The sequence below is a fragment of the Nomascus leucogenys genome, unplaced genomic scaffold, assembly GCF_006542625.1.
Source record: "Nomascus leucogenys isolate Asia unplaced genomic scaffold, Asia_NLE_v1 Super-Scaffold_258, whole genome shotgun sequence".
NCBI classification, from domain to species: Eukaryota; Metazoa; Chordata; class Mammalia; order Primates; family Hylobatidae; genus Nomascus; species Nomascus leucogenys.
The window spans coordinates 1,212,708-1,237,347 of record NW_022095769.1 but is presented as its reverse complement, the minus strand read 5'-3'; the positions used below and the strand labels follow the sequence as shown (position 1 = coordinate 1,237,347).

The window sequence follows — 24,640 nt, the reverse complement described above, 5'->3', positions numbered from 1 at the left end:
CCCTCCTGACCCCCGACCACCTTAATAGTTGCCTGACTCGTTTGTACCTCGGGGCCAGAATCTCTGTGGGCAATGCCGTCACATCCCACCCCTTCCTGCCTGGGAGCACCCAGTGGTACTCTGGGGGGCAAGGGCCAAACCCATAGGAGGGCTGCCTAATAGTGAACATGTCTGTGATCCTGGCAGGAAAGGAGAGAGCCATTGTGGGGATGGGGAACTTTTGCTGCCTCCCAGATCAAACTCCCTAAGGGCGCCTTGCCCGGGACATCAGACTTGGGGTCCCAAGAGCAGGGCGTGTGCCTTCCCTCAGTCTGCTCTAGGAGAGCTAACTCCTTAGTTTGGCTGGGCTTGCAAGCAGGTTTCAAACCAGCAGTAATTAGTCCCACGGGGTGAGGTCAGCAGTGAGGGGCTTGTGGGAGCTGCGATGAGGGGTGAGGGCTGGGAGGAGGCTTCAGCCTGAGTTACTGAGGGCCTCGGTCCATTCAGAGCAGGCAGGGAGGAGGAAGTGAGTCAGTGGGCACAGCGATTCATGCCTCAGAATTCTGACTTTCTTTTTCAACCCACTGAGCCAAGACGTTTGTCCCAAGAGGATCCTAGGGTGGGGGAGGGGACAGGAGGCAAGGGATATTAAAGAGACAGGGCTGGCCTCTTATTCGCCTGCACTGGGCTCCTGTTTTAGTGCCACAGAGTACGTGGTGATCGAACTCAGATGGACACACCGTGGTTGAAGACCTGCCATGTGATGGAGAAGCTGCCATGGGGGCTGGGAAACACAGGGGTCAACACTGAGCATAACCACCACCACTTAGGGGGAGAGTGGCTGACTTCTGGGCCCTAGTTCCATTTCAACAAACCCATGAATTTGGCATCTTTATGTGGAATTTATAGATGAAGAAGCAGGTGAAGGGACTTGTCCAAGGTCACAGTCCCACTGGTCTAATCATACTGCAAGCCCGAACGAGAAGTCAGTGCGAGTCCTGGACAACTCAAGAGTCACTAGGGTTGGGGGTTGGCGTGGGGGTGGGCAAAGGCTTTACTGAGGAAGTAGAAGCTCATGAAAGATTTTGAGGAACAAGTGGAGATTTTCCAACTGAACAAGTGGGGAAAGGGCATTCCAACCAGAGGCACCGGCATGTGCAGAGGCTGGGTGGCATGGGCTGGCCTGGTGCTGTCGTGCCGGGCCTCTACTGAACTTCAGTGGGGATGGCACCAGGTTCAAGAGGCCGAAGAAGAGACCCAGAGTCCGTGAATGAGACATAGGGTTTGTGGGGAGCTTACATGCAGGGACAGTCCAGTGGCAGTGGGCCAGACAGAACCACAACCACTTGCAAAATGCATGGCGTTTATACAGCATTTTCACTTAGTACCCTGCCCCAGCAACCTCTACCTGGCAACCCACATTTAACCCAAAATAAAAGACCTCAATCCCCGATCCCCTCCATGGCTCAAATTCCACAAGAGATGGGCCAGGGGCTTAGAAGTTCCTCATAGATAAGGAATGAGTCTCTGGATTGCCCACTCTCGGATTCCTTAGCTCCAAATTCTGAATGCAGATTCTTCTTAAGTTATTGCTGTCAGGTGTATCTGCCATGCAGGCGTGTTCGTGGAATCCTGCTGGGAGTGGGGACCAGGCACTGAGACAGAGGCTGTTACAGGAGGAGCCCCTTGTTGAGGAAGAAGGGAAGATGCTAAGTACTTCTGGATACATGGAGTCCAAGGAGCCTGCGGCCAGCCAGAGGTGGCTGGCAAGAGTTAAACACCAAGGCTGGAGCCTGGCGGGTGTCATCAGCATGGAGGAGAATGTTAACGAACAAGGGGTCAACTGGGGAGACATAAGAGATGAGAATCACAAACAGAGGCCCAAAGTGGACTGAGGAATCTTGCAAGAGGGAGAGAGTTCTAGGAAGGAGAGGGTAGAGAGGAGTTTAAATAAAATACAGATGGAGAGGTCAACAGGTCGCTGCTGCCACTCTAGAAAGGTCAGAGGGCAAGGGGCCAAAGTTGACCATAGTGTTTGCCCATCAGAAGAGCCTGGTGCCCAAGGAGAGAAGGAGACTCCAGTGAGATGGAGGGGGCTGAAGGCAGATTGGGGAGGTGGAAAGGGCACCATAAACCTAAGGGCAGGATCCCTACTCCAGGGAAGGGTGGACACGTGACTCAACTCAGAGGATGTGACTTCTAGGCTGTGACCTCCTGGAAGAATACAGGGTAGCCCAGACGACTGGGGGTGGAGAAACAGCAAAAGGCTGGAGGCAAGAGGAATACTGGCTCCATCGAGGAACTGCAAGGTGCTCTGTGGCCTGGGTGAAGAATTAGAAGGGGCGAGGGGCAGCGGGGGTGGGGGGTGGAAAGATGAGCAGGGCCATCTAAGGGATGGCATTGTATCCTGAGGGCAGCAGGGAACCATCAGACGTACCAAGTAGGAAACAGACTCGGGTAGATTTGTAGGAACCCCACTCTGGCTGCCAAGCAGGTGGTAGGGAGAGTTGGAGGCAGGGAGGGCAACAGGAAGCACTGGCAGTCATCCAGGGAGAAGGGGCAGAAAGGAGCAGACACACTGGCAAGACAGCAAGAAGGCAGAATCAGGCACACAGTGATTGGCTGATCTGGGTGAAGAGAAGGAGGAGCAGACATTCAAGCTTCCAGCGGGGATGAGCCCCTGGAGCAGAGCACTCGGGTGCTCCAAGTGATGGTGCGTGAGGAACTTCCAATCAGGAACATGGATTCAGCAACTGAATCCACGGGGCCAGAACGTGGGAGGGTGCTGATTTGGGAGTTATCACCATATGGTCTGAGTTATTAAGAGCCAATAAGATGGGCTGGGCATGGTGGCTCACACCTGTAATCCCAGCACTTTGGGAGGCTGAGGAGGGAGTTCGAGACCAGCCTGGCCAACATGGTGAAACCCTGTCTCTACTAAAAATACAAAAATAAGCCGGGTGTGGTTGTGTGCGCCTGTAACCCCAGCTACCTGGGAGGCTGAAGCAGGAGAATTGCTTGAAACCGGGCAGCAGAGTTCGCAGTAAGCCAAGACTGTGCCATTGCACTTCAGCCTGGGCAACAGAGTGAGACTCCCTCTCAAAAAAAAAAAAAAAGAGCCAATAAGATAATTTTTACCTAAATATCAGAAAGGCACAATGGAGAGGATTTCCCATTTCGGTATTTTAGTCTTTATTTCTACCTGAGCAAATAACCACGTTTCATCTAGTGCACGGCAGATACATTCCTGCATCCATTAGTATTGCACTATGAAGAAGGCAACCAAACTCAGCACTGATGGGCCATGAGGACGATGGCCCCAATAGGGCAGGTCGGGGTTGGCCAGCCATATGGATTGACCCGACCAGAAGTATGCGCCATGTCCAAGGTGGACGCCACCATCGTCCATTCACCCAGCTACTCCCAAGGGCCTTACTTGACCCTGTTTCCAACCACAGGACCAATCACAGCCACTGGTGGAAGGATAAATACAGACACACACACTTCTTACTCCTGCCCCTGAGGAACCGGCTCTGGAGGAAAGCCCATCATTGTGGAGTTGGAGAAACCTGGGGTGTTACCAGCCACACTGGGGAGGTATTCATACCTCCTGCACCTTGGGCATGTCAGTATTTTCAACCATAGCCTGGGAGGCATCTATACCTCCTAGGGTTATTAGAAAGTAACATATATAAAAGGCTGCACACATAATATGTGCTCAATAAATATTTGTTCCCTATCTATATTCAAATATACATAAAACATTCAGACATGCAGTCGCATAGGCAAACACCTGTGAATGTATAAGGGCCCATGTGCACAGACACATGTTTTGATCATCATACATGTAGGAACCCTCTACCCCCAGTGGAGTGTCTAGGGAGTTAGTGGGTAAAAGTAGATGAAGCCCTGCCCCCGACCTCTCCAGATTTCCCACCTGAGCACAGAACCCTACCAGTAAAGCGGCTTCTCCACAGGAAATGGCAAGGCCCTTGGGGGGTGGTGACTCAGCCCTGACGCCTCCTAGGCTCCAAAGGGCCACCTTGACTTGAGGTTGAGAATGCTATAGGCATGGCAGAGTCCTAATCTCCCAGCCAGGAGAGAAGGGGACTCTGGGGGCCAGGGCAGGGCATGTGCAGCAGGGCCAGGCCTTGGGCAGTAGGAAAGGAAGAGAGAGACAGAGGGATGGCAGGCAGGGAAGTCCCCACATGTTTGTGGCCTACTCACCACGCCCTCATGGAGATCATTGTCTATTAATCCCCAGAAAGCCTCTGTGCTTTCCCTCCTTCACTTCCAGCATCCCTCTCGCCCCACACCTGTCCCTGAAGTCCCAGTCAAATCAGTACCCTGGGCCTTTCTTACTCATTCCCTCTCTTCCTCCCTCGGCCCCTGCTCCTGCTCAGCCCACTCCTTGGCCAAATTATTACAGTAGCTGCCTTCCCCCACAACCCAGTCTCTCCTGGCAAAGTCAACTTCATGTGGCAGCCAGAATGTTCTGACAGCCCCCTTTGTCCCACAAGCACCACCCCTAACATACAATGCAAAGTGGGTTTACCCTGTTTAAATTTGAGAGCATCCAGAACATGAGGCCACATCCTGGCCTCCTCTAAGACATCCCCGGGTTGGGACTCAGCCCAGGATTGGTACACAGTAGGCTGTCAATGAATGCTTGAGCCTGGCAGATTCTGAGCCAGGGGAATCACCTGGCAGACTCTGAGCCAGGGGAATCACCTGGCAGACTCTGGGCCAGGGGAATCACCTGGACTAGGCCTGCATATGGGCCATAGGAGAAGGAAATCTGATAAGCCCATTCAAGCTTCAGCACTCTTCCCTCCCTCCCTCTTCAGTAATTTGCATTTTCGATTCAAGTCAGACCCCTGAGTCTCAGTCCAATAGCTGAGATTTGGTATACTTTGTTGAACAGATATTAGAAGGCTTGGGACACAATGAATGTAGATCGGGGAACAGCGAGAGATTCCTCTCCAGCCCTTTCATTGCACACATGGGGAAACCAAGGCCTGGAACAGGAAGGTAACTTGCCCAAGGTGAGAAGGCAGAAGAGAGCTTGCACCCAACTGAGGGGCACACCATTGCAACTCCTCGTTATTTTTCCAGCAGCTGCCTGTGTGCTTCATGTCTCTGTGCTGATCTGCCCCTGGGAGGTGATGGTGTCCATTGGTGTGCCCTGGGGCTCTGGGAGAGTGAGATGAGAGGGCTGGGGAGAGGGCAGGTAGAGGAAGACTTGTGGGAACACAGCAAGCGCTAAATAAACAGAAGCCGCCTTTGTGGAATATTGACATTGTCATTGTTCCAGCTGGGAAAACTTCACCTGAACCAGGACCCAATTCTTCTGCCTTTCTTCTCCAGCTCCTTTCTTTCCCTGTTGTGCAGATACACCTCCTCCAAGGAGCTGCCTTGACCCCCCAGCAGAACTCCCCGTTTGCATGTTGTTACGGTCACCTGCAGAGGCAGATGGATCCCATCCAAGGTTTGGTTTGAATGAAGACTGACGAACGCCACCCAAACACCAAGAGAGTATGAAAAGGTTTGTTATTTACAGAATTGAGGTCTCCAGGGGGAGCAGGGCCAGCCTTTCAAGCAGGTCCCAAATGTGTTGGGAGAGCCAGGAAGGAGACTGCCCTGGGTTTTTATTGTGGTTAAGGAGTGAGGGTTCCCTCAGGAAGGGGCTTGTGAATATTCCCCCTCAAACACCAAAGGAGGGTGCACCCAGACTTTCTTATCAGCTTGTCCAGGTGTAGGGCACAGAGAAAAGGGAAGGGTGAGGCTTAAAAGCTGTCAGCAAACATCAACAAATGGACTTAGACTCCTCATTACACATACTATTCCTGTGCCCTTGTTTCTCTGTCTGTCTATGTTTCTAGGTGGGTCTCTTCTCCATGGGGAAGGGTTGACAGATAAAGAGTTGACATGATAAAGTCAACTGAGGGATGAGATGATCCTACAGACGACGGTGCCACTGAAACCAAAGGACCTTGAGATTTCTCTTTCTCCATCTCTCCAGCTGAGATCCTTCTAGTCTCCATGTCTCCCTCCACTCCCACTCCATCTCCCCAGACTGGTCTGACACTCCCCCACATTCTTTAGCTCAGGCCCTCCCCCTACCAGTTGCCTCTGCTCTGCTCCACATTCCCTCTGGACACTCCCCTGGAGTGGAAAAACCATCCCTCATCCCTTTCCGGCTCCCAGTCCCAGGATCGGACATGCTGGTCATTCCTGTTTGGGATGTCCAAAGAGATAAGGCCTGGCATGGGGCCAATCCATCATCGCAGGACTCTCAAAGCTGTTTCAGGCAGGATCCTCACCCACATGGGGTTTCCACCCTAAGCCCCTGCCCTTCTTACCCTGGCTGGCTCCCCTTCTCCAGGAACATGGTAGAGGACTCAGGAGCCAGGCAGAGAGCAAAGATCACTGTTCAACTTCCATCCAGGTCAGCTTCCTGTTCCTTGACCCCACGTGTCTTCTAATCCCTGCAGGCCTTGGGCCACAAAGCAGACCGTGAGAGAGGCTGGGTGGCTCTGGAAGTCAGAGGTCAGGAACAAATCCTGTTCTAAGGGCTGTCAGAGACAAGTGTCTTCTCCCCAAACACCACAGAGAAAGCTGTTATCGCAGCTGCTTTTGTTTAGGCATGTCTAGCTGTCTGACAACCATCTGCCTGGAGTTTGTCTCTTAAAGACACAGCTGTGGTCAGCGGCTTCCAGTCCTAGCTCTGCCTCCCATAAAATTCAGATCTTGGACAGGCAGGCAACCTCCTGAGGCTCTGTTTTCTCCTAAGTCAAATGAATATCATAATCCCCATCTCACAGGGAGGCCAAGAGGATAAAATGAGCCTGCCTGTGAAATCGTAAACTGTAAAGCTAGGCTGGGACCCTTTCCCAGGCGCTGAATCTAATTTTGTACTCATAATTCTTATGAGTACAAAATAATTTTATTCTTAAAGAGTGCCCCAAATTGCACAAGCTTCAGGCCCCACCAAACTTGGATGTGCCCAAAGTAGTGTACAAATGTTAATTATTAGCATAAGTAGTTAAGGGCTCCAGGGTCAGATAACACAGGATGAAAATCCTAGTTGTGTGACCTCTGCCAAATTGCCTAACCCCCCGAGCCTCATTTTTCTCATTTTAAAACAGAGATAACACTCCAAAGATTGTTGTGAGGATTTAACATTTGTGAAGCATTTAGCATAGTTCCTGCTGCGTATGTGCTTAATACATGGTTTTTTTTCTTATTATTTTAAGAATAGATGGAGAAAAGAATGCTCGGGGAGGCCAGGCAGGGTGGCTCACGCCTGTAATCCCAGCACTTCGGGAGGCTGAGGCGGGGGTGGGGGAGGGGGTGGATCACGAGGTCAGGAGTTCGAGACCAGCCTGACCAACATGGTGAAACCCCCATCTCTACTAAAAATACAAAAATTAGCCGGGCATGGTGGCGGGCGCCTGTAATCCCAGCTACTCAGGAGGCTGAGGCAGGAGAATCGCTTGAACCCGGGAGGCAGAGGTTGCAGTGAGCGGAGATCGCACTCTGCACTCCAGCCTGGGAGACAGAGCGAGACTCCATCGTCTCAAAAACGAAACAAAACAAAAAAACCAAAAACAATGCTCTGGGGAAAATGGGTCTCTGAGCTGCAATAAGAGAAATGTGAGTTAGATCCAAGAAAGTACATAGTAACCTCTCTTTTTTTTTGAGACGACGTCTCACTCTGTCACCCAGGCTGGAGTGCAGTGGCGCGATCTCGGCTCACTGCAACCTGCGCCTCCCGGGTTCAAGCGATTCTCCTGCCCCAGCCTCCCAAATAGCTGGGACTACAGGTGCCCGCCACCACGACCGGCTAATTTTTGCATTTTTTTAGTAGAGGCAGGGTTTCCCCACATTGGCCAGGCTGGTCTCGAACTCCTGACCTCGTGATCCACCCTCCTTGGCTTCCCAAAGTGCTGGGATTACAGGCGTGAACCACCGCACCTGGCCAGAGTAACCTCTTGAAGTTCCCTTTCAATTTGATTCCTTGGTGGAGGAGACCTTTAGTCTCCGCCCACCTACCGCCACCTGGCCCTACCCACCAAACACCTGATAGGGGCTGACGTCCGAGCCCAGTCTCCAAACACTGTTCGAGCTTGGGTGGGAAGAGGGAGCCTCTGGGATTCTGCTGGGCTGGGCTGGGCCTTGAAGGCAGGAGTGGACGAGAAATGGATACGGTCTAGGCTCAGCTTCCTGGCTTCGCAGTGCGTTCTATGAAGGAGGGACTCATTTCTACCTTGACAGTCATCCTTTGATACCAGAAGTCGCAGCCCTTAGGGGGAAAAATGCTTTTTGGTAATTATAATTAGCGACATTTGGTTGTTACCACTGATAAATATGTCTGTCTCTGCTGAGGAGTAAATCTCAGCTCGGATCAGGGTGAGTGGATAGGAGAAATAAATCTCGGCAAAGACAGCGAGGGGCCTGGGTGCGAGGAAGAACTCCCAGAGACCGCCAGCCACTTCTTGGGGACTCACAGCGCTGCGGAGGCGAGACCAGCATTCCAGCCAGCCGCGCGCGGACGTCGGTTCCCAGATGCGCCAATGCCAGGTCTCTCCAGCCGGGCTGGCCTTTTCAGCAGCAGCAGCAGCCGCAGGAAAGCGGCCAGACAAATCCCACCCCCGGCCCCGCCCGTCACATCCATCTTGCTCCCGAGGCGACGCTTTCTCGGAGAAGCGAGGGACGGGGAGGGGAAATCTAAGCCTTTGGGGGTTGCCGACAGGTGTTTGGGGGAGAAGGCGGAGCTGGGGTAGAGAGGATGAGGGAGGGGCGGTGCTGCCCCTTTAAGAGGCGGCGGCCGAGCCGGGACCTTTTTCTCTTTCCCCGGAAGGAAAGCGCAGTCCGGGCTGGGCGCGCAAGGTGGGGAGGTGCGGGACTGGGCGTGGGGAGGCGGGGCGCGCGCCGGGGGACCCCTCCCTCCTGTCCTCCTTGCGGTCGACCGGTGCGCTTGCCAGATCCGCCGCGGAGCCGGGATCGAAGGCCACAGCGCGGCCAAGGGGGCGCGGCCGGGACAAGCTGGGGGCCGGTTGCCCGGGGCAGGGACGGCAGCGACCCGGCCGCTGGGGAGGCGGGAAGATAGACCCACGGATTTTAGGAGGGGATCCGAGAGCGCAGCTGTGAAACTGGCTGGGGCTGGGGGCACGAAACCGATCAGCACTACGGAGCGCAGCGGCCGGCGGGTTCCAGTGTCCTCCGGCGGCGCCAGGAGCAGGTGAACAGGTCCTCACGCCCAGCTCCGCGCCCTCACGCGCTCTCGCCGGGACCCCGCTCCCGCTCGCAGCCATGGGCCCCCGCCCCAGCCGCGCGCCCCGCGCCCCACGCCTGATGCTCTGTGCGCTCGCCTTGATGGTGGCGGCCGGCGACTGCGTCGTCTCCGCCTTCAACCTGGATACCCGATTCCTGGTAGTGAAGGAGGCCGGGAACCCGGGCAGCCTCTTCGGCTACTCGGTCGCCCTCCATCGGCAGACAGAGCGGCAGCAGCGCTACCTGTAAGTGAAGCTGGAGGGTGTGGGGTGGGAGCGAGAGTGTGCGTGCGCGGGATGCGGGTCCGGAGCGGAGTCGGAGCCCAGGGCAGCTGGCCCTTGGGAGCCAGGATTAAGGGGCGGCCCTCTGGCTGCTGGGGGTTGGCGGGAAGTGGAGGATTGGGTGTGGGGTCGGGCAGTAATCATTGGCAAGTGCTGACGGGGCCAGAACCTGTCTGGACGCCACCCCTCCGCCCTTTAGATCTCTCATGAGAGCGGAAGTGGGGTCCTGGTGGCTGAGTCCTCTCCCATTCTGTGAACCGAGTACCCAGCACTAGCCTCTTCTCTCGAGGGCTAGGAGCTGGGGCAAACTGCAAGATAAACACCCAGCTGACTCCCCCCTTCCCCTACGCTTGAGGGAAAAATGAGCATATACATTTAAGCACCTCGCTAGTAGTCTGCGGCCACGCCAGCCACACCCTCTGCAGAGCCAGACTGGATGGCCTTCTCAACCGCTGGCTTGGCGGATGGAGGGTGAGGTGATGGGTGAGTCTGGGCGTTTGGAGCTGTCCATACGCTCCCTCTGACGCCTTGAGGATAGGGGCAGTGAAAGAGAGAGGAGGACTTGTCCCAACTCTGGCTGGGTTTCCTCCTGCCCACCCCCAAGCAGTGGCACTCTCCCCGCAGACATCTTCCCTGCATTCCACAGATTCGTGTTGGATCTTCAACCCTGAGTGTGTTTGTTTTGGTTTGAAGAGGGAAACAGTGTTTTTCTCTTTCTTCTGTTCTCCTTCCCCAACAGCTGCAAGGAGGAGGGGAAGAGCTATGCACAGGGGAGGAAGGAGGAGGAGGTTGCACCCAGCCACCTCAGTCCCCCTCACTCCACCAGATGCCCTCATGCCCAGGAGCATGTCCAGGCTTCAGAGGTCTCTCTGTCGTGGCCTCAGAGCGTGCCAAGGTTGGCGGTTGGGGGAGGTGAAGCTGTCCAAAGAGGGACGGTGGTTAGGACAGGTTAAGCAGGTACCATCCACCTCTTTGGGCTGGGTGGTCTGCCAGGCATCTGCCCCCACCTAGCCTCTGCCCCCACCTGGCCTCTGACCCCACTGAACAAGAAGACATGGTCACATCCAGGGTACACTGGAATCTCTCCCTGCTCTGGCTGGGGCCTGCAGAGCTTGAGGAAGTTTAGAATGTCCAAAGTCCAAACTCTGCCCCGGCCTTGGTTCTGCCCTCCTGACCCAGCCTACCTACCTGCACTTAACCTCAACTCCATCTTGCTCTTGCAGAGGCTAGGGCTACCACACCCTTCCCAGCCTGGCCCCAGCAGCTGCCACCTGGCCTTAGCCAACCCTCTATCTTTTGGAGATCCTGAACCACCATGAGCACAAGTTTCTACATCAGCTCTTTCTGCCTTAACCGAGAAAAAGATTGTCAGACTTTCAATGCCAAATCTGCATGATATAAGATAACATAGGTAAAGGGATCAGACTGGAAAGAAAGAGTCAATAATGATTCCGCAACCCCTCTCCCTTTTGCCTGGTGACCTTGAGCAAGATATTTCCCCTCCCTGGGCCAGGTTTCCCCCAAAAGGGGTTGTACCTAGATCTAGTGCTCTTTCCCACTGCTGCTGGCCTGTGAGAGGCAACTTGATATAGTAGAGGGAGAAGAGGCTTGGAGGTCCCATGGCCAGTGTCCTGTCTCAGATCTGTTACCAATACCTGAACCTGAATTTCCGCACATGTTGGAGGGAGGGGAACAGCATGCCTTCTGGGATGTTAGTGGGGCTGTAACAAGATAAAGTGCGTAAAATCCTCTGCACATGTGCCTTTCTCCAAGGAGCACCTGAAGGCTCTTGCGCTGAGACCAGAACCTGGATGCACCCTCATTACCCATGGGCCCCGCCCAGGGTGGCTGAGCAAAAGGGTTCTACTTTTCTATCTGGGAAGCTGAAGCTGACATTCAGCCTGCCAAGAGCCCAGAAGGTTCTAAAGCTAATGAACCTCTGAGGGGCAGTTCTCTCCCTTGAGTATCCTCAGTCTTTCCTAAGGGTGGTTCTGTGTCTTGGCCCTTCTCTTCATCTCACTAAATTCGACCCCTTGGCCATTTGGGAGAACCAGCTGGGCTTAGCTGCAGCCAGCTGTGTAGCCAGATGCAAACAGCTGCCTGAGTGCACAACTCAGAGGAACTAACTAGTAAGACGAGCTGCAGCCTCATATTCTGTTAGCCTGAAAGTCTCTTTGGAAAAGTGGGATGGTTCATGGTCTTGGACAGGCTCTTAAACTGGGGTTCGTAGAAGGCTTTCAAGGAATGCAGGGACTCCCTGAAAGTGTACCCAAAATCATAGTATTTGTCCACTGCCCTGGGGGTGGGAGGAGGGGAGAGCGCAGTTTTCATGTTCTCCATTCAGAAGCCCTCAGAAATGGTTAGAAACCCAGAGGTGGGACCCTCTTTGCTGCCCCATCACCTTCATCTCTGGACTGGGGTTCCTGGCCCACAACATAGGGGACTCGCCCTAACCCAGGGCCCAGTCTCCTAGTCTGTGGAAATGAGGGGTAAGGAGCAGGCAGAGGACCAAGGTGCTCTGGGCTTCTTGGCAAGATGCATGAGGGGTTCCTTGGAGGGACAGGGACTGTTCTCTGGGAGGTGGTTACTGACACCCTCTCTGCTCCAGCACCTGCACTGACATTCCCTCCTGGGAATCCAGGCATTCGGGTCTGGCCTGACCCTGTGGGCCTATGGGGATACTGCCGGTCCTTCTCTCTCTTTCACTTTTGCTTGGAAATGAGGGTATCTGGGAAGCCCAAGGCAGGGTGGCTCCTAGAAATGAGGTCATGCCTGAGGTACGCAGGAGCCAGGCTCACCTGCCATGCTCTCCTAACATCATGTTTCCCTGGGCAGAGCGGGTACCTAGCAGCCTCCAAGGCTCGTGCCAGCAGAAATGGGCACAGCAGCTGTGGCTGGAGGCAGAAGGCCTGCTTGTGTAGTATCTTTTTCCTCTGGCACTACCCAGTGACCATTCTAGGCCAAGAGGCTTTCAGCTGGGCAGGAGTAGGGGAAGGCTGATCTTGTAGAAAAAGCAGCAGTGAAGGGGGCTTGGTCAGAAGTAAACAAAGAAGGAAGATGATCCCCTTTGCAGTGAGAGGGATTGAGGTTAGATGACACTTAGAATGCCCTCAGGGGTCAAATATAGGAAAAATACTGAAGAGCCAAGGAAAGGGAGAAGAACTGAGAAAAATAGCTTTGTTCTTTTTTTATCTGAGGCTTAGCCAGCGCTCTTTTTCCTGTCCTTTCTCATTCTCTCTCTCCCTTTAGCTTGTTGCTCTGGTTCTAGGGCTGAGTCACCAGTGGGGAGAGGGGGCTGGGTGGGCAGCAAAGGAAGAGTAGGGAAAGATGTGCAGGGCTGCAGTTTCAGCTACCACAGGAGCAGCCTCTGGGGAGATGGCTAATTCGGGCAGCAAGGCTGGCATAGAGCTGGGATCCAGGCATCCCGGAGCTGCCCCCACCCCTTCTCTGGGGCTCAGAGGTGGAGCAGGCACCCTCCCCACCTGCCTCCTGGCCAGGGGTAGGAGGGGAACACAGGAGGCTAGGTACCCAAGGAGTGAGGCCCTGCCATGTTGGCCTGAGTACTAGATCCTTTGGCCCCCTCTGGAATCCTCCCATGGAGCCACCAAGTGCCTCCCTGAGGTGACAGAATCTGGGAAGGTGAATCTTACAGGCTGCTTCTCTGAGCATTACCCACCCCAGTGTCCCCAGGGGCCTTCTCCTGTTTGAGGTGAGCCAACCTGGTACCCTAAATTCTCCTGGGTACTGTGCTGCGCCCTTCTTTGATTCTTCTGCTTTCTCCTTGGCTGTTCCATTAGCTTTGAACTGCCCCAAGGGGAGTGATAGGGCAGGGGTAAGGAAGGGCTTTTTCGGAACTTGGAGCTCAAGGGGCTCCACAGAGGCCAAGAGGGGCTGTTTGGCTGGAGCCAATGGGAGGGTGAGGAGGCAGCTGTTGGAAAGCCCTTGAGTAGTCACTTCACCCATCCCACTCCATCTGGGGGGCTGGGGGTCTCTGCTCCCCCCAGTCCAGCCTGACTCCAGGAGAGGGGCAGTCCCATCTCCTATCTTCCTTGCTCTAAGAGCTCCATCTAGTCCTCCCTCCACCTAGTCTTCCTCCTTCTGGCTGCAGCTGAGGGGATGGGTTCAGTACTGCTCTGGAAGGGGTCAGCTTTTGGATTTTGCGATCTGGACCAGACCCAAAAGCAGGTGGCTAGCAGAATCGCTCATTTGCATACTAATTTGCATTTCATTTGCATACCAGTAAGGTCCCTCTCACCTTCAGGATTCTCCAACCCCCTCCGCACACACCTGGGTGTGTGTGACTGGAGGAAGCTGGAACCACCCTCTGCACACCCGCCTTCCCCCATCCATGTGCAGGCCTCTGGCTGTAGACCCATTGGATCCTGGGCTGGGAGCCAGAGGGCCTTAAAGGGCCTCTGAGTGGGCCAAGTGGAAGCTAAAAATACTCTAGGGGGGGTGAAGGGGGGGCTCACTTTGGAATCTCTGAGGAGGGAGGGGCCTGGGATGTAGGGCTGGGATTAGGGCACTGGCCCTGCCCTGCCCTCTATCAGTAGGTATAAGGCTGGTTCCAGGCAACAGGCAAGAGGGTATTGGTGGTAAGGGGAAGTATTTCAATCTAATTGACATGTGTGCCCAGCTCTGCCTGCTCAGTACCTCGGGAAGTTCAGAGGAGGGGGTCCCTTAGCCCCTTCCTGGCTGAGTTGAGGGGGCTGGGAGGGCGTGGAGACCCTTCTGCTCAGCTGCCTCCTGTATGACAACATGGGCAGGGCAGCAGCAGCAACAAGGGGGCAACACTTCCATTACAGGCGTGCCCAAGGCCCCGCCTCCCACTGAGGCCCAGACCCCTTAGTGTCACTGTAGAAAATTCCCAACCTCCACCTCCAGCCAGATCTGAGCCCCCGCTGTAGAGTGACTCTAGCTGCCAGCATTCCCATCCCGACCCCAGTGATCACCTGGTATCCTCAAGCCATGGAACTGTTCCTATGTCTCCCCTCTGTTCTCTCTAAACCACCAAAGGAGTCTCTTCTTTTCTCCCTGCTCCAGGTTCCCTAACATGCCAGGGCAGAAATTCCTGGGTCCAGCCAGGCACGGTGGCTCACGCTTGTAATCCCAGTACTTTGGGAGGCCGAGGCGGGTGGATCACCTGAGGTCAGGGGTTTGACGTCAGCCTGGCCAACATGGCGAAACCCCATCTCTAGTAAAAATACAAAAATTAGCTGGGCGTGGTGGTGCGTGCCTGTAATCCCAGCTACTTGGGAGGCTGAGTCAGGAGAATCACTTGACCCCGGGAGGTGGAGGTTGCAGTGAGCCGAGGTCATGCCACTGCACTCCAGCCTGGGTGACAGAGCAAGACCCTGTCTCAAAAAAAAAGAAAAAAAGAAATTCCTGGGTCCCTGGAGGAAGGGCTGGGGTCATGCTAGGCCAGTCCTGATGCCACAACAAATCAGAACAACAATGCTCACATTAGCTATGGCTTCATATCAGAACACCTTTTTGTAGAATAGACCTATTTGTTCCTCCAGCAACCCTGGAGGTCAGCAGGAGAGGGGCTGCCCCCATTTTACAGATGAGGCACTCAGGGCTCAGAGAAGGAAAGGAAATTGCCCCTTCAGGCAGAACAAACCCTAGACCCAGGTCCGTGGGTTCTCAGGCTGAGATGCTCCTTTCCCGCAGGCTGTGGCTCCGTTCTCTAATCTGTCAGGCACGCCAGAGAGCGGACGTCCATGGGTGGTCAGGCAGTGGACTCATCGGGGCCTTCCCAGCCCAGACAGAAGTGACTCTCCAGGCCTGGCTGCCACCCTGGCCCCCTGCCAGCCTCCGTGGCCAGGAAGCTTCACCCCTTCTCCCAGGAACACTTCCCCAGGGTGAGGTCTGAGCTGTAGTCTTGAAGTATAGGCAAGGTCCCACCCCCTTCCCAGCACCCGCAGGCAGTACATTCCTGACTCCCAGTGGGTGGAGACACCCCAGGCCCCGGCATGCCCAGGCCCTGCCCTGCCCACTCCCTGCAGCCCACACTCACAGGTCCCAGGCAGGAGCTACAGGCGTGGCTGTTGCTTGGCACTTCCAGACTGGCAGGAGGCCCAGAGCCCAAGTTCTGAGCTGGGAGCTGTAGAGTGATAGAGTTGCTGGGGCCAGATGGTGGGGCACCTGGGAGGTGCCTGCCACCCGAGAAGGCCAGGGCCATCAGGATTGAGCTGGGGCTCCTGGCAGAACATTAAGAGGCTGCAGGGAGGTGATGCGGGGAGAAGAAAGTCTGGCAAAACTGAGTTCTCAAACTGGGGTGCACCAGATTCCGCCAGATGGTGTGTTGTGGGCAGAAGAATCTACCTTTTTAACAAAGATCCCCGGGGTTTCTGATGGCCCAAGGCTTGTCCTCTAAGATGGTATTTCAGGGCCAACCCCTGCCTCTCCCTGCTCCTGGTATTTCAGGGCCAACCCCTGCCTCTCCCTGCTCCAGCCACCCCTCTGGTATGGGACGGGTTGCCAGGGTCCTAAGCATCCTTGTAGCAACTTGCTGTCGGCATCCCCAAAGATGGATTCTGGGCAGGCTGGGGGCAAGGCAAGAGCCCTTTCCCTCCCCACCTGCTGCCCACTCACCGGGAACTCTGCTCTGGGGCCACATTGTCCAAAGTGTCAGGTACTCATCCCAACCCCTACCTGTGTGCCTGTCTTAAGGTCACAGGGGAAGGATGTTGGACATCACCCAGGTCACTTAGGGGCCCAGGTCTCCAAGATCTGAGTCCCCAGATGGCTTCAGGAGGAAAAACCCAGCATTCTGACAACCCAGTCCCCTAAGTTCTCCCCTCTGACCCCCCAGAATTTGAACTTTCTGCCAGGATTCCTCATCTTGCTCTCTTCTGGTCTACCTTCATTTCAAAGGCCAAACCATTCCTTCCAAAACCGAGATCTGGCCATGTCATGCCCCTGCCTAAAATCCCTCTGTGGTTCCCCTAAGGCCCTTCCCAGCCTGCCTTTGTGTGCCTCCCCAGAGGCTCCTGGACTCCAGCTATGCTGAGGGCCTTGCAGGTCTCTGAATCACCCTGCTGGCTCTTGCTTCCTGGCCCTGCACATGCGTGCCTTTGTCCAAGTGCTCTTCCTCCCCTTCTTCACCTGGAGAACCCTGGTCATTGTTCTCAGACTCAGATTAGGTCACCTCTTCTGCTGGCCTCCGTCGCTGCCTCCTCAGCCCTGAGCCTGGGCTGCTGTGCTCCCTGCTTCCTACTCCCGGGGCACTTCCTTCTAGTGTCTTTTTTCCTTGCCTGCCTTCCCCTATGCTGGGCACTTCTGGAGGGCAGGAGCTGGGGGCCTCCTGGCACCAAGAATCTGTAAATGTATGTTGAATAAATAACAAGTTGTTGGAAGTGGGGCTTGGGGAGTCTGAACCCGGACCCACCTCCCTCCCTATCCCCAGGCTCCTGGCTGGTGCCCCCCGGGAGCTCGCTGTGCCCGATGGCTACACCAACCGGACTGGTGCTGTGTACCTGTGCCCACTCACTGCCCACAAGGACGACTGTGAGCGGATGAACATCACAGTGAAAAGTGAGGGGAAGGGGCTGGGGAGGGTTGCCGGGTCAGAGGTCTAGCAGGGGGGTACCGCAGAGAGAATGGCCTGGAGGAGATAGAAGGCTTGCTCACATGGCTTCTAGTCGCTTCTTGTCCAGCTGGGAAGAGAGTGCCCTAGAGGAGAGTGGGGCTGGATGGGATTGGTAGAGCTCAGAATAATGACGAGCTGGAGAAGGGGAGTTGGGAGGGCTGCCCTGTGGGTGGAGGGCCCAAGTGGGACCCACCCCTGCCCTCTGGAGGCTTTGGGCACTAAAGTATGGGTGAGGTGCTCTGATTCATGATCCTTCCGGTGCCCACAGGTGACCCTGGCCATCACATTATTGAGGACATGTGGCTTGGAGTGACTGTGGCCAGCCAGGGCCCTGCAGGCAGAGTTCTGGTAAGTGGGTGCTCAGTGTCGGCTCCTCCACCTCTACCCGGCTCTCCCCTCATCTCCAGAGCTGGGAGGAAAGAAGAAGGCAGCAGGGGGTCCACGGCGCGTGTGTGCTGGGGCCTGCACACATGTCCCTTCCTGTGGCTGTGTGTCCCTCGCTCCCTGCACTCCTGGGGAGGGGGTGAGTATCCTGTGCTCTCCCAAAGCCCCGCACAGCCTGAGTTCTCTGATTCATCCACTTCCTCCCCATGCCTACACTGGGTGCTCAGCCTTCGTGGGAACAAGCCGAGGGAGCCGAGGGAACTGCAAGGAGGAGAAAGGGCAGAGAGGGCCCCAGGCGGCTCAGCGCTGGCTGGCAATCCTTCCTGGGAGGCTGACTGTCGGAAGAGGCCCAGCCCTGCTGACCCCGGCTCACCCAGCGCTGGTCTGGGGGCTAATCAAATGTGTCACCTCCTGCCCACATTCTATAGTTAGTGCCAGCCCCTGAGTTCTCCATTTCTGAGTACCAGATAGACATTTCGCCCGCATTTTTTTCTCTCTCTGTCTCTTTTTGTTGTTGTTATATTCCAAAAGGATTTTGATTTTATTGCTTCACACACAGAAGAGTTCTGGTTAAGGCTTGCCTTGCTCCTGGTGCTCACAGGATGCCACCAGGATGTGATTTATCTCAAGCACTTAACTCTGTGTTCTTCGTGTTGCCTCCATTCTTTGATAGGCATTCTTTTCGTGGTGCCAAGATGAATGCAACAACTTCAGCTTTATCTTCTTTGACCTTCAAGTTCTATAGTCCCAGTAGATATCTGACTACAACTCGTTAGCTCTGACTGTTTCAGGTACTCCTCTCTGAAACAATTACTGTGACCAAGAGAATGCAATACTTATACTTTCTTCAGACATGAATTATCAGTATCCAGATAGGCACATAAACTCAGTCTTAGAATGTGTTGCTTTGATGTCAGGTTTTTCTCTTGCCTTGATAGTTCCACATGGCTGGGGAAGCCTCACAATCATGGTTGAAGGCAAGGAGGAGCAAGTCCCATCTTATGCTGATGGCAGCAGGCAAAGAGAGAATGAGGCTGTCTCTCTCTCTCTCTCTCTCTCTCTGTCTCTCTCTTTTCTTTTCTTTCTCTTCTTTCTTCTTTCTTTCAAGATAGAAGACTCCCAGCTGGGTGTGGTGGTTCACGCCTGTAATCCCAGCACTTTGGGAGGCCGAGGCCGGTGGATCATGAGGTCAGGAGTTTGAGACCAGCCTGGCCAATATGGTGAAACCCTGTCTCTACTAAAAGTATAAAAAATAAGCCAGGTGCAGTGGTGCCCATCTGTTGTCCCAGTTACTTGGGAGGCTGAGGCAGGAGAATCGCTTGAACCTGGGAGGTGGAGGTTGCAGTGAGCCAAGATCGCACCACTGCATTCCAGCCTGGGTGACAGAGCGAGACTCCATCTCAAAAAAAAAAAAAAAAAAAGACTCCATCTCTCAACCAGGCTGGAGTGTAGTGGTGCCATCTCAGCTCACTGCAGCCTTGACTTCCCAGACTCAAGCGACCCTCCAGCCTTAGCCTCCCAAGCTGATTTTTTAAGTTTTTATAGAGACAGGTTCTGACTGTGTTGCCCAGGCTGGTCTCAAACTCCAGGGCTCAAGTGATCCTCCCGCCTTGGCCTCCCAAAGTGCTAGTGCTAGGATTTCAGGCGTGAGCCACCATATGTGGCCCCATTTTTCTTTTTCTTTCTTTGTTTCTTTTTTTTTTTTTTTTCTTTCTCTTAGAGATGAGGTCTGGCTCTGTCACCCAGGCTGGAGTGCAGTGGCACGATCATAGCTCACTGTAGCCTTGAACTCCTGGGCTCAAGTGATCCTCCTGCCTCGGCCTCCCAAGTAGCTGGGATTATAGGCAGGAGCAACAATGCCTGGCTTTTTTCTCATTTTAAAAATTGGTGTGGCCGGGCTCAGTGGCTCATTCCTTTGGGATGAGGCAGGAGGATCGTTTGAGTCTAGGAGTTTGAGACCAACCTGGGCAACATGGCAAAATTCCATCTCTACAAAAAATATATAAATTAGCCCGGCATGGTGGTATGCGCCTGTAATCCCAGCTACCTGGGAGGCTGAGGTGGGAGGATCATTTGAACCCTGGAGAGAGAGGTTGGAGTGAGCTGAGATCATGCCACTGCACTCCAGCCTGGGTGACAGAGTCAGATCCTGTCTCAAAAAAAAAAAAAAAAAAGAGGAAAAAATTGATGTAATGTTTACATACAGTAAAATGTACAGATTTTAAACTTCAATGAATTTTAACAAATGAATATACCTGTTAACCAAAGATGTATCTTAAAATCACTCCAGAAGGTGCCCTTGTAACCCCTTCTAATCATTTGCCACCCCATAAGCCATCACTGCTGTGATTTCTGTCACCTTTGAACACTGCTTTAAGCTCCAGGTTGGCATCAGTTCACTGAAATGCCTTTTCGAGACCCCTGTTATGGATGGCTGTGGTCTAGGAGCCCATTTAAAGTGATTCTGCACCCTGGATCCTTTAGCAGTTATTTACTCACTGTTCATTCAACAAATATTTGGTGAGCCCCTACCGTGTACCAAACGCTGTGCTATTCCTAGAAGCTTAGCAGTGACTAAGACAGGCTCAGGCACCATGCTGGTGGAGCACGCAGCTAGAAGGACCACAGAAAGCAAGTAAACAAGAACTAGGGCCTACTTCTGGACTTTGCCTGCCTCCAGGCTGTTTTAAGTCACCCTATTCTGACCCATCAGTTTGCCCAATAAATATATACTGAGCAGCTAAAGTGCACCCAGAGAGGCTGTGCATAGATTCTCCCCTCTGTGAAGCAGCACAGTATGTGCTTAAGAGCTCAGATTTTGGAAGGAGACAGGCTTGGTTTCAATATTCTCTGCCTCTCTCTAGATATGAGATCTTAGGCAGGTTACTGAGCTCTCCATGCCTCAGTTTATCTAAAATGGGGAAAATAACCATTCCTACACCATAGGGTCACTAGCAGGCTTAACACTTAATATGTGAGGAGCTCAGAATTGTGCCTGGCATATAGGAAGCACTCATGAAGTGTTAGCTGTTGCTATTATTATTACCGTCATTGTAATTATTATTTTAATAATGGTCCTTTCATTAAGAGGACAGGGTCATCTGGAGACGGCAGAGCAGCAAGTTCCTTAATCTCTCTGTTACTAACCCCTTCTAGACCAAGAGCCTGAACCCCACAGTCTCTCATCCTTCCCTGCTTTTCCTTTGCTGAGATCTCTAAGCCACTCTCAGATCCACACTTTACAGCTTTCCAAAAAGTGTTCCTGACCCTCAGAGCAGATTTCTGAATTCTGGAAAGGAGATGCAGGTTTAAGTATCACTGGGAGAAGAAGGAGAAGCCAGGAGATCTCCTTTGACTCCTGTTTGGCAAAGCCAGAGGCTTACAGGGTAAAAGAGACAGCTGACCCGGGTCCCTGTGCCTGACTAAGGCTGCCTGTGTTTTGGGGGTCCCCAGGTCTGTGCCCACCGCTACACCCAGGTGCTGTGGTCGGGGTCAGAAGACCAGCGGCGCATGGTGGGCAAATGCTACGTGCGAGGCAATGACCTAGAGCTGGACTCCAGTGATGACTGGCAGACCTACCACAACGAGATGTGCAACAGCAACACAGACTACCTGGAGACGGGCATGTGCCAGCTGGGCACCAGCGGTGGCTTCACCCAGAACACTGTGTACTTCGGTGCCCCTGGTGCCTACAACTGGAAAGGTGGGGACCATGGGGCCATGGGGGAAGAAAGGAAGAGCAGAGACCACCCACCCCTAGTTAGCCACTGGGACAGCTGGCCCAGACCACCCACACTAGAAACAGGATCTCATGCCAGTATCAGCAACCACCATGACTTCTACTGTTTTAAAGCACTTACTATGTGCCAGGGGCCTTACGCATATTATGTCAATCAATCTTTTTTGTTGTTTTTTTGACATAGGGTCTCACTATGTCACCCAGGCTGGAGTGCAGTGGCACATTCATGGCTCACTGCAGCCTCGACTTCCCCAGGTGATCCTCCAACCTCAGCTTCTTGAGTAGCTATGACCACAGGCATGTGCCACTACACCTGGCTAATTTCTGTATTTTTTGTAGAGATGGAGTTTCACCATGTTGCTCAGGCTAGTCTTGAACTCCTGTGCTGAAGCAATCCACGCTCCTCGGCCTCCCAAAGTGCTGGGATTATGGGCATAAGTCACCACGCCCAGCCTCAATCATTCTTTATTATTTATTTATTTATTTATTTATTTATTTATTTATTTTGAGACAGAGTCTCACTCTGTCACCCAGGCTGGAGTGCAGTGGTGCAATCTCGGCTCACTGCAAGCTCCACCTCCAGGGTTCATGCCATTCTCCTGCCTCAGCCTCTCAAGTAGCTGGGACTACAGGTGCCTGCCACCACACCCAGCTAATTTTTTTGTATTTTTAGTAGAGACGAGGTTTCACCATGTTAGCCAGGATGGTCTCGATCTCCTGACCTCATGATACGCCCATCTCGGTCTCCCAAAGTACTGGGATTATAGGCATGAGCCACCGCGCCCGGCCTAATCATTCTTAAAATACTCTTATGAGGCAAGTATTATTATATCCATTTTACAAAAACAAAAACTAAGACTTAGAGAAGTAAATTGCCCAAGGCCAACAAAGTTATGAAACCTGGATTGGAATACAGGTCCATCTGACTTCAGTTTAACCATTTACAAACTAATTCTAAAAATAAAACATGCTCCTGGTACAACCACTACATAGTACAGTAGGCAATGTACTATAATAATAGTTATCGCCAGGTGCAGTGGCTCATGCCTGTAATCCCAACACTTTGGAAAACTGAGGTGGGAGGATCCCTTGAGCCCAGGAGTTCAAGACTAACCTGGGCAACGTAGGGAGACCCTGTCTCTACAAAAAATTTAAAAATTAGCCGGGTGTGGTGGCACACACCTATGGTCCCAGCTACTCAGGAGGCTGAGGTGGGAGGATCGCTTGGGCCCAGGAGGTTGAGGCTGCAGTGAGCTGCGATTGTGCCACTGTCCTCCAGCCTGAGCAGCAGAGCAAGACCTTATCTCAAAAAACTAAATAAATAAATATTGCTACTTTCTGTCTTTCTCTTATCAAAAGTCATGGGCACTTTTTCATGTTGACATATATACGACCATCATTTTAGAGGATGCAGGGTATTTTCTTGTAAAAGACCATGCTTGTAAAAGACCACAGTACACATGGTCTCACAGGGGGTGTCTGACAGCTTATACTCCCTCCATCTCTTTGCCTCCCTCCATCACACAGCTTGTAGCAATAGTGACCCCTTTTCCCTTACTGAACCTTACTGCAGAATCAGCAGGCAGAGGAGCCTTGAATCTCCTCTTGACCAACAGGTAGCCCCAGGCATAGTCACAGCTCTGGGCTCACCGAAGGCTGAGGCCTCTGCCCCCTCTTCTGGTCCTGCCTCCTACCTGCTGGTCACAGATACTCTCCAGCAGCAGCCCTGGGTGCAGGGTCCAGCTAGGCAGCCCGAGTTTGGGGTCAGGACCAGAAAGAGATAATGGTGTGGAGTCTGACCTCAGTGTCTAGAGAGTGGGGGAAGCCATCTAGCGTCTAATATCCAGGAGCCCGAGTGATTAAGTTCTAGCCATGGCTGTACATCCAGCTCCCTAAGGGACTATGAGCAAGTCAACTTCCCTCCCGAGCCTCGCTTTTCTTATCTGCAAAATGGGGGTCATAATTTCACCTCAAAGAATTGTTAAAATAGGCCAGGCACAGTGGCTGACACCTGTAATCCCAGCACTTTGGGAGGCCAAGACAGACGGATCACTTGAGGCCAGGAGTTCGAGACCAGCCTGGCCAACATGGTGAAACCTTGTCTCTACTGAAAATACAAAAATTAGCCAGGCATGCTGGCGCATGCCTGTAATCCCAGCTACTCGGGAGGCTGAGGCAGGAGAATTACTTGAATCCAGGAAGCGGAGGTTGCAGTGAGCCAAGATCACGCCATTGCACTCCAGCCTGGGCAACAAGAGCAAGACTCTGTCTCAAAAAAAAAAGGGAAAAAAGAATTGTTACAGAGGATGTGATTTATAAATGGCAAAGTGCTCACCAATAAAAGGGGTTATTATTATCCTTGTTGGGTGGGGGTGGGAGTGGGCTGGACATGGTAGAGGAAACCAGAAACCAGTGGTGACTTATACTCCCTACTCTCCCTCCCTCAATCCCTATGAAGGAAACAGCTACATGATTCAGCGCAAGGAGTGGGACTTATCTGAGTATAGTTACAAGGACCCAGAGGACCAAGGAAACCTCTATATTGGTGAGTACAGTAGTGGTAGCCCGTCAAGTGATAGAGGGGAAGGGGGCTTAGTCCCTGGTGGAAAGGTGAGGCCAGAGTGCAGTTGTGACTAATGGCATTTAGTTAAACTAGCACACATGGATTGACCAGCACCTGTATGCCAGGCCCTGTTCCAAGCTCCCAAGATGCAAAGTTCTTGCCTTCAGCATGCTCCCAGTCCAGTGACCAGGCAGAACCGGGGCTGGGACGGGCCATGGCTGCTGGCCATCTGGAGTCTACTTTCTTGCCCTACTTGGAATAGTGGGATAGAACATCATGGTGGGGGACAAGGGAGGGGATAGGGAGACGGGTCCAGAGTAGAAAGAGACAAAGTTGACTGGGACCTTGGTTGAACATCTTCCCTCTATTCCAGGGTACACGGTGCAGGTAGGCATCGCCATCCTGCACCCCAAAAACATCACCATCGTGACAGGTGCCCCACGGCACCGACATATGGGCGCAGTGTTCTTGCTGAGCCAGGAGGCAGGTGGAGACCTGCGGAGGAGGCAGGTGCTGGAGGGCTCGCAGGTGGGCGCCTATTTTGGCAGCGCCATTGCCCTGGCAGACCTGAACAACGATGGGTGAGAGTCTAGGGACATCCTCTGGGGCCAGGGAGAGCAATGGGCGGGGGAAGGCTTACCTAAGCCATGCGAGGGGAGTGGAGGATTTGCAGTTGTGCGGCTTTCTGCATGTTGTTTGCAGAGGTTTGCAGTCAGGCTTTATGGGAGTCTGAGCACCTGCACATGGCATTTGTGGGACCCCTGCATTTGCTTGTTTCTGCTTGGGATTTGTATGCTCCAGTGGATGTAGGTTGTTTGGGTTTG

The 24,640-nt window shown here is 53.4% G+C and overlaps 1 protein-coding gene across 3 annotated transcripts in view; it reads left to right on the top strand.

The window, feature by feature from the left end:
- The first annotated feature begins 8,899 nt into the window (after nucleotides 1-8,899).
- The window catches only part of ITGA3 (integrin subunit alpha 3), a 32,861-nt gene continuing 17,120 nt past the window's right edge, over nucleotides 8,900-24,640 (top strand). The window contains exons 1-6 of one of the 3 annotated variants that reach the window (XM_012503320.2): nucleotides 8,900-9,500; nucleotides 16,948-17,075; nucleotides 17,399-17,478; nucleotides 20,968-21,217; nucleotides 23,712-23,798; nucleotides 24,190-24,397. In XM_012503320.2, the coding sequence (XP_012358774.2) occupies nucleotides 9,295-9,500; nucleotides 16,948-17,075; nucleotides 17,399-17,478; nucleotides 20,968-21,217; nucleotides 23,712-23,798; nucleotides 24,190-24,397 (959 nt within the window). In that variant the 5' untranslated portion in view covers nucleotides 8,900-9,294. Of the gene's footprint in view, nucleotides 9,501-16,947; nucleotides 17,076-17,398; nucleotides 17,479-18,217; nucleotides 18,306-20,967; nucleotides 21,218-23,711; nucleotides 23,799-24,189; nucleotides 24,398-24,640 lie in introns of those variants that run through there. The other 2 variants (XM_012503321.2, XM_030808055.1) reach the window with 2 other exon arrangements.